The sequence below is a fragment of the Cygnus atratus genome, chromosome 7 (genome assembly GCF_013377495.2).
Source record: "Cygnus atratus isolate AKBS03 ecotype Queensland, Australia chromosome 7, CAtr_DNAZoo_HiC_assembly, whole genome shotgun sequence".
Taxonomy (NCBI): Eukaryota; Metazoa; Chordata; class Aves; order Anseriformes; family Anatidae; genus Cygnus; species Cygnus atratus.
In genome coordinates this window covers 14,306,681-14,316,142 of record NC_066368.1, presented here as the reverse complement: position 1 = coordinate 14,316,142, position 9,462 = coordinate 14,306,681, and the positions used below count along the sequence as shown (strand labels likewise).

The 9,462-nt window shown below is 44.2% G+C and overlaps 1 protein-coding gene across 5 annotated transcripts in view; it reads right to left on the bottom strand.

The window, feature by feature from the left end:
• BTRC (beta-transducin repeat containing E3 ubiquitin protein ligase) overlaps positions 1-9,462 on the bottom strand; it is a 120,970-nt gene that overhangs the window by 7,511 nt on the left and 103,997 nt on the right. For 4 of the 5 annotated variants that reach the window (XM_050711948.1, XM_035547810.2, XM_050711949.1 and 1 more), the window contains 3 exons: positions 6,114-6,224; positions 5,402-5,480; positions 121-314 (listed from right to left, as the gene is read on the bottom strand). In XM_050711948.1, the coding sequence (XP_050567905.1) occupies positions 153-314; positions 5,402-5,480; positions 6,114-6,224 (352 nt within the window). In that variant the 3' untranslated portion in view covers positions 121-152. The remainder of the gene's footprint in view (positions 1-120; positions 315-5,401; positions 5,481-6,113; positions 6,225-9,462) is intronic. The other variant, XR_007708561.1, reaches the window with a different exon arrangement.

The following is a 9,462-nucleotide window of genomic DNA, read 5'->3' as shown; positions in this document are numbered from 1 at the left end:
GGAGAATTACTGATAGACTCAGCTAGGCATTCAGGCAGCATGCTCATATTATGCCCAGTGTCATCTTTGAGCCTCTTTAATTATTATTATTATCATTATCATTATTACTATTATTTTTACCTGTGCGAGTGTGAGGTACAGTGTAGTGTTATTTATCTTGAGATGTAAGTGTACGTTCTGGACGGGGAACGAGTGGATTCTGCTTGGGCAGCTGGGTCATTCAGAAAATCCCAGATGAGGATGGTGTCATCGTGTGAGCTGCTAACAATCTGGAACTCGTCAAACTGAAGTCGAAAGACTCTCCCAGAATGCTCCTAAAAGCAAGTGGAAGACACAGCATGTTAACTCACAAACCTGCTGGCACCTAGGATGGAGCAGGAAAGAAAAACTTGGGCTGGGATTCTGGCACTATATTAATTCCTCAGTCAGAAAACTCTATATGACACATTGTGCCTCCCCATCACGTAGTGTAAACTAAACCATCTTCAGTGAAATGAGTTTGCCATATCATGTTCTTGGCTCACAGGAATTTTATGTTACATTTACTTATCACTCCTTCAGTCCTGGTAACGCACAGTGCAGAACAAACCAAGCTCTCTCCACCACAGGGAGCAGCCTGGTGAGGCTGATGGGAGCAGTCTCTTCCTTGTTTTATGGCAAAATTCTTTCCTGGAATCACAGCGCTCCCAGATGCAGGAGGTTACAGGGGGAGAGACAAGAATTTCGCAGACAAGACTTGGCACCATTACTACTGCAGAAGAGGGAAGAGCTTAATACTGGAGGACACTAAGGAGCCTGTTGTAAAGTCCAGTGACACCGTAATAATTCCTCTTAAGCAGTTCTAAAAATATGAACCAGAAAGGGCATTCTTTATAGGCAGTTTGCATTCTGCTCTGAGGCTGAGTGGAAATGGCATGACGATTTGGCAAGAGTTCAGCCTGTAATTAACAGGAGGTAACGGCAAGATCCTGAATATCGCAGAGCAAATCCACTATGCTTTCCCTTTTGTGCTGGCTATTTGTTCTTGGTGCTTACTGCTGCAAGAGAGAGCAGGAGCATCCACCTAAGTCGGAAGGGAACAGAAACCATGCAGGTGGGACATGCCCTCTCTCTTCTATTAATATGTATTTCTCTGGAGTGTCTACGTGTTGTAAGAGGCCCGGGGTCTGGAAAAAATGCTTACAAGTGTTTTAATATTGAAAATATTGTTTTTTCAAATATTTAGACAAAAGAGAATTACTAGCTACTAAATGGGAAATCTGTCTTATGGCACAGGACTCTGAAAATACAGCTCAGTTTGGAAAGCACAGAGAGAACACAACAGCTGCTTTAAAGGGTATCTCTGAATCTCTAAGCTAACTGAAAACAAACACATACTCCAAAGTCTGATTCCATTTCTATGACATTAAAAAAAAAAACTCCAGCTATTCAGGCCTTCCTGGTCTTTTAACCACATAACAGTAACCCCAATTTGTCTTAAAACCACTTTCTGTCTTCCCACCTATTTCAAAGAGAAATGTGCTTCCAGACTTGACTCTATATTATATCAGCAAAGAAGTTCTTGCTAAAAGTATCACTACAACTGTCAGATCCACTGAGGGACCGTTCTCAAGGACACCTAGAGAGAGGTACTTCTAAAAACTGCTTTGAAAAGGACCTGGACTTTTTAGCTCATGAGGAAAGCTGCACTTATTCTGCGCTTGGAAAGCTTCTGTCAAACTCAGGCGGCCGCTGTTCCAGCTAACGGAAGGGACCTGGCATGCAGCGAGCATTTGTTATCTGTGCACTTTCCTCCTACTGTTTGAAAATTGAACATGAGCAGCAGGAGACTCACGATGTTCATTGTGCAGCCAGGTTTAATTTTGGAGGCCAAGGGAAGAGAGGAAAAAAAAAAACATGGGTAAGCGGGTATAAGGACGCCCTGTTGTCATAAACATGAAAAGCCCTAAAAGCACTACAACAGCCTCCTCTGCCCCTCCTCTTCTGGCCCCCTCCATCGCTATCAAACAGGGATTTATGAGGATCCATGTGTTGAGATTCCTACAGTGTTTCCATCCCACCGCTTCTGATTTATAATATAATTAGTTGGGGCACTTTGGCTGTCCACTGCTGGAAAACGCGGAGGAAATCACACCAGTTAAATTAAGTCTACAGGTTACTAGGCACACATTTGTCTCAGGCTGGAGCAAGAACACTACCGATATCAAGCTGAAGTCTTAGACTCTTGGGATAAAAGTGTTCATGGGCACGGAGTTGTTCCATACTTTGCAACTGGATGGCTGAAGACAAAGGGGTTTTCTGGATTTCGGCCAAGAAATTATTTGCCGTTCTACCTGGCCACCAAGAAGGTTTTTCAATGTAGTACCTGCAGGCATCCAAGGCTCTCACAGACTCCTACTCTGCAGCTGTCGGTCCAAATATGACTGGAAGAGTTAGTGTGGCTTAATGATCGACCGCCTGTCAGCTGAGTCACAGTAACCCACACAGCCTGTGCAAGGTGTGAAGTAAAATACCAAAAAAATCTACAAAATCTATTAAAATCTACAGCAACAGTAGCAGTTCAGGTGGTAGATGCCTGTGCAGAAGGTCAGCGAGAGCAGCCCAGCTGATGAGAGGTAACCACACCTTTAGAGGATCAGACACCCTCAGTATGATCTTGGTTTAGAGCACAAACAATGGTCACAGGCCACTGCACAAAAAGGTCTAATGTATCCAACATCATCCCAAAATTTCTTTTCTAAAAGAAAATAATAATTCAGTACTTTTTTTTTTTTTTCTCAAAGTGAATACCGTACTGGACTGAGATATTCCTTTAACCCCAGGGCAAGTCTATCAGAACAGCAGCAGTACATGTTTTCTGGGGTGAACATGATGGAGGAATGCTTATAGGAACCACCCCATGGCCTTGGATGTGCGGGCATTTTTGTCAAAGCCTTCCCACATTATTTCAAGAGCAGTGCAAAGGCACTGTTAAGCATGACTGCGCCCGTTGTTAACACTCACACAATGACATTTTTACCACACCGTCATCAGACCTGCACTAAATATCACTGGAGAGCATTAAAGTAGTAGTCACTGTTTAAGGATGAAGCAATTTCACTGTCTGTTCTAGTCCTTAGCCTTTGTTTCCTTAAACACCCAAAAGACAGTTAAAAGCAATGAAAAGGTTGCTTTTGTTACTATTTTTTCTCCTCCAATTTGGAATGTACTACTTTTCTTTAAGAAATTTCCTGTCAACAACTCACAACAACATGTACTGCTACATCCTTTTTTTTTTCAATCTTTTGTTTGACAACAAAAATCCTTTTACAAATATATCAACGCGAAACGGAGGACTAAGGAGAATCTCCATCCTTTACTGGATGCGAGGGGAAACCTAGTTACTAAGGATGAGGAAAAGGCTGAGGTGCTTAATGCCGCCTTTGCCTCAGTCTTTAGCGGCAATACCGGTTGTTCTCTGGATACCCAGTGCCCTGAGCTGGTGGAAGGGGATGGGGAGCAGGATGTGGCCTTCGCTATTCATGAGGAAATGGTTGGCGACCTGCTAAGGAGCTTGGATGTGCGCAAGTCGATGGGGCCGGATGGGATGCACCCGAGGGTACTGAAAGAACTGGCGGAGGAGCTGGCCGAGCCGCTTTCCATCATTTATCGGCAGTCCTGGCTATCGGGGGAGGTCCCAGTTGACTGGCGGCTAGCCAATGTGACGCCCATCTATAAGAAGGGCCGGAGGGCAGACCCGGGGAACTATAGGCCTGTCAGTTTGACCTCAGTGCCAGGAAAGCTCATGGAGCAGATTATCTTGAGGGTCATCACGCGGCACTTGCAGGGCAAGCAGGCGATCAGGCCCAGTCAGCATGGGTTTATGAAAGGCAGGTCCTGCTTGACGAACCTGATCTCCTTCTATGACAAAGTGACGCGCTTGGTGGATGAGGGAAGGGCTGTGGATGTGGTTTACCTTGACCTCAGTAAGGCTTTTGACACCGTTCCCCACAACATTCTCCTCAAGAAACTGGCTGCTCGGGGCTTGGACTGGCGTACGCTTCGCTGGGTTAGAAACTGGCTGGATAGCCGGGCCCAGAGAGTTGTGGTGAATGGAGTCAAATCTGGTTGGAGGCTGGTCACTAGTGGTGTCCCCCAGGGCTCGGTACTGGGGCCGGTCCTCTTTAATATCTTTATTGATGATCTGGATGAGGGCGTCCAGTACACCCTCAGTAAGTTTGCAGATGACACCAAGCTAAGTGCGTGTGTCGATCTGCTCGAGGGCAGGAAGGCTCTGCAGGAGGATCTGGATAGGCTGGAGCGATGGGCTGAGGTCAACTGTATGAAGTTCAACAAGGCCAAGTGCTGGGTCCTGCACCTGGGGCGCAACAACCCCAAGCAGAGCTACGGGCTGGGAGATGAGTGGCTGGAAAGCTGCCTGGCCGAGAAGGACCTGGGAGTATTGGTTGATAGTTGGCTGAATATGAGCCAGCAGTGTGCTCAGGTGGCCAAGAAGGCCAACAGCATCCTGGCCTGTATAAGAAGCAGTGTGGCCAGCAGGTCTAGGGAAGTGATTGTGCCCCTGTACTCAGCTCTGGTGAGGCCGCACCTTGAGTACTGTGTTCAGTTTTGGGCCCCTCGCTACAGGAAGGACATGGACGTGCTCGAGCGAGTCCAGAGAAGGGCAACAAAGCTGGTGATGGGTCTGGAGAACAAGTCTTACAAGGAGCGGCTGAGGGAGCTGGGCTTGTTCAGCCTGGAGAAGAGGAGGCTCAGGGGCGACCTTATCGCTCTCTACAGTTACCTTAAAGGAGGCTGTAGTGAGGTAGGGGTTGGTCTGTTCTCCCACGTGCCTGGTGACAGGACGAGGGGGAATGGGCAAAAGTTGCGACAGGGGAGTTTTAGGTTGGATGTTAGGAAGTACTTCTTCACCGAAAGGGTTATTAAGCATTGGAACGGGCTGCCCAGGGAGGTGGTGGAGTCACCATCCCTGGAGGTCTTTAAAAGACGTTCAGATGTAGAGCTTAGCGATATGGTTTAGTGGAGTGCTTAGTGTTAGGTCGGAGGTTGGACTCGATGATCTTGAGGTCTCTTCCAACCTAGAAATCTGTGTCTGTGTCTATCATGAGGTACATACAGGCTAAAGTAAAGACTAGTCTCAAAAATGATTTAGTTATTAACTTCAAATCACAGAACAAAACTCTTGAAAAGTGAATGAAACCTCCACGGGTGTTAATTTTTAATCCGTTACAGCCTGCAAGATTAAAAGTAAGGGTTGGACACCCAAAGAAGCCAGACCCCTGGAAATGATTCTTAGAACCTGCAGATTGGTGCTAAACTGACTTAAATTTTCATGGTTCAAGACAGCCCTAAGCAAGAACACTTTTCTGCTCCCTCCACCACCCCTACCAAAAGCTCTTACCACAAGGGTTCGCAAGCAGAGGGTCCCTGCTGGAGCACGGGGGTCCAAAGCAGCCACAAGATCCCATACCTTAATTTTCCTAGTAGTGAATAAATAGAAAAACACCATGGCTCTGTCAAAAAGAAAAGATCAAGTGCTCACAGACAAAAAAAAAAAAAAGAACTGTTAGCACAGCTTAGCTGATACAGCTGTCCATGGAAAACTACAGAAATACTGCTCTTGAGACATGGTTCTTGCACTTCCCCTTTGTAAAGCTCACAGAGCTTAACGGGAGAAAAGAATATGTTGTCAACAAAGTAAAACATATAAAAGTCAGGTAATAATAACGAAAAGAAACATGTGGGAGGGTTAGTGCAGACACTAGTCCCTAATGGCAAATGGGCCAGAAGACAACCACAGATGGTAAAAATTGTCCTTACCAATGGTTCAGCTAGAAGATGTTACACGTCTAGTCTGCCAGATATTCTTACAAGTTAAATAAATGAACCACACACATGAAATAACACTGACTTATTTAAAAAGCAAGAAAAAAAATCCAACAACAAAAAAAAACAGGTGTACTTTGTGGCATCATCCTGATTTACTGGCCACGAAAAGAACCTCCTGGTGTGACAGACAGAGTCTAATTTTCATAAGGAAGATCCAGCAAAGTGGGATGTGAAACACAGAGAAGGAGGAGGATGGAATGTATTAACGGCACTGACAGCCTCACCCATCGTATGCCCCGCTGACTATCCTCTTGTTATCAAAGCGTATGCATCTCACCAGCTCTTCGTGGCCTTCCAGTACTCGTAAACATGCCCCACACTCGATATCCCATAGCCTGGAAAAGATTAGGAAGTATATCTGATTATTACAAAGAAATATCTAATATCTGATTATGACAAGGAAACGTTTGGTCTTTGCTTTTCGTTAACGGAAACTTGGCATTATTTATATAATTTATGATAAAACAACAAAGAAGAAACAACCTATATTCACTCCTTTTCCTGCAGTGAATCTGATGTGTGTTTTTCAACATGACCCTGGTATGTTACAGTATCACATAGGAAATGATTCAGAGATCCGAACATCTTAAGACCAGTCATGTCTACCACCTACTCCCCTAGTAACACAAGACACACACAGGCTATCTCCCACTTATCTTTTAGGGAGCCTCATAACTTTATTTTACTGAAGTTAGTTTTCCATAAAAGTATCCAGCCTTGATTTGAAGACGTTAAGAGAAGGAGACTCACCAGTCCTTTGGCAGCTTGTTCCAATGGGTAAAATCACCTTCACAGGGCACGTGCCCCTTTCTGTACCCCTATACACCTATTTCTGATTTGGAGGCTGATGTCAGACAAATTAAGACATCAATACAGTGATAAAAGGCACAAGAATTAACAAGCCCTTTTTATTTGTCATTTTCTCTCACTGAAGGCATACCTACTCTGTAATTAAGACACCTTACACATAAGCTAAAATGGGCAGTGTGTTTATAATTTTGTAATGTGTTTTCTTCTTCTTATACCAATAATTTCCGTGGCTCACTGCTACCTGTTTCCATTAACCCAATCTTTTTAAAAAACTTCCTGCACCAAAACCAGGACAATTCCAGTAACAGTCTGAGCAATGTCGTATCCTTTCAACTGTAAAAATCTCAGTTTGGGGCTTTGTAAAGGATGTTTAGCATGGAGAATAAATTAAAATACATTAATTTTTACACTTAGATACTACATTGAAAAATACGGCAGAAATGCTTGAAACAGTTATAAGAAATAAGGCTGTTTGCTTTCCATACTTTTGCCAGCTTTTTGACATGAATCCTAATTATCATGGGTAAAAAAAGAAAGACTTTTTGCCTACAAGAACTGATATTCTTGACACGTATTGTCTACAGGTGTTCCCTCTAAGTGAGATGTGCTCTGTTCATGCCAAACAGCAATCTTTCAGTAGCAGCATCTGACACACAGCTGAAAGAAAGCAGTCACACGTGCTCCTGAACGCTCATTCGGTGAGAGTTCAGGCTGACAGGGACTTCATAGGAGTGAGGTTCATGGTTCATTGGATTTCTCTGGGTGACATAACCCAAAGAAACACAGTAAGGGGTCAGGTGAGTTTTCCTCAAGAGACAGAGAGATAAACTGTCCCCACGCATTTCACACCTGGGATCCCCCAGGGAATAATCCAGTGGACATGTGCGCAAGGATGGTGGATAATCATTTCATCTGTCCTGCCGCAACAAGCTGCCCTCACTTTGGCCAACCAAGGAATGAACAGACCTTTTTGTTTGCTGTACTGGGAAAGGGTCACTCTGTGCACACATTTGAAGCCACAGAGGAGCAGAAGATGATTCTTTAGGCTATGAAGTTAACCTTTCAGGAATCTGTGAAGATCCCAGTACTTCTGACACTAGCACCAGCACACCAGACAAGGTCAGAGCAAGCAAATCCACGGCAAAGGTCAGCCAAAGGCACTCTGGCTGGTCAGAAAGCATTAAGTCTCCCAGGAATTGCAAAATGGATGGACAATGCCAGAAATGAACTGGCGCAGAAAGGTTTAAAGAGCAATCTTGTGCCAGGAACTTTTATGCCATGTGTTTCCATTCCTTGCCATCAATCCCGAGATTGCCAGCAGCTCTGGGAAGCTGCATCACACTAATTCAGGCCTGTACTATCAGGTCCCGGTTTGATTTTTACCTGAATTTGACTGTGATTAGAAAAGATGATCACAGCCCTTAGCCACGTGGGGAACGGGCCTTCACATACATCTAGAATTGGTACCAAGGGCACCTCCCAGACTTGATAACCTCCTCAAATGTTTACTTCTTTAAATAGTCAAATGACCGAACTGTAAGAAAACTACTTTTTGGCTTGAGAACTGTGAGAAACAAAGTTGCATTGTTGCAGTAGAAAGTGTTTTTGCAATCCAATGTGTTTTTGGAAAACTTCAAATTCCCTGTCAGGAGGCCACCCCAACTAAAGGCCAACACAAAACATCTGTTATTTTACAATGGATTAAAATCAAACACACAAAACATCAAGCCACCCACAGAGAGGCCTTAGTAACCTGTCTTTTCTTAATCACCCTTCCACTGACATGTGCCTTCTGCTAATGGCTGAGAGAAAACTATGTGAACAGGTAAGCCTTGCACCTTGCCCACACAGTTGCCAGACTGGACTTCCATTAGGATTCACTGCCAACATTCCTGGAATTCTAGCACAGTTTATCTGTCAGCTAGGGATTTTGTCCAATGTAAGCATAAAAGTAATCATACTCCTCTGTAGTGTTATCATGACATTGACATTTATTTTTGTTAGTATTACAAGTCATATTTTAGATCCTTCCCTAACTGGTGTAGCATTTAACTATTTCTTACTCTAATTCTGAGACCAAGTTTCACAGTATGGTTGCAGTGTTATTTTTTCTATTTGAAGTGCAGGAGTTCCTACTACATACATGGTGCTGTTCTTACACAAAGCCTATTAATACTGATTCCCCTGATTAACAGACAGAAGTCCCAGCTCTGTGAGCAGTCCCAGAGAGTCATGCTCTCAAACAGCCACATATTAAAATATGGTACAACAATCTGGTAATAACAACCAAAGAACCACCATTTTCCAGAATGCAAAGCAGGGTGAGGCGGCGTACTGCAAGCAAACTCCACAGGCAAACTTCAGCATGAATCATACTCACTGAGGGGAAATAATTTCTGACACGGAAAGTGAAAGCTTTCTGCTTAGTCTTGTCCAGCTTTAAAATTTTATCAGAAGGCACACAGTTCTTTAAAGCCATGGTGAAGACAAAAGGGAGACTTCCCTTCCTTCTGTTTGCATGACAGAGCCATACACCTACATGACTTACACTACTATTCAAGCTTGCTCAGTACACCCAGAGATTAGTGGGACATCCCTCTGCCAGCAGCTGCAGGATGTAGGGAGAAATCCTGGCTCACAATACCAGAAGGAGTTAAATCTCAGATTGCAACAAAGGCAGCTGGAGAAGTGCAAAAGGCAGCAAACTGAACTTCATGCTCTAAACCAGCTGTTCCAAACTTAACCCAGTGCCAAGTACCACAA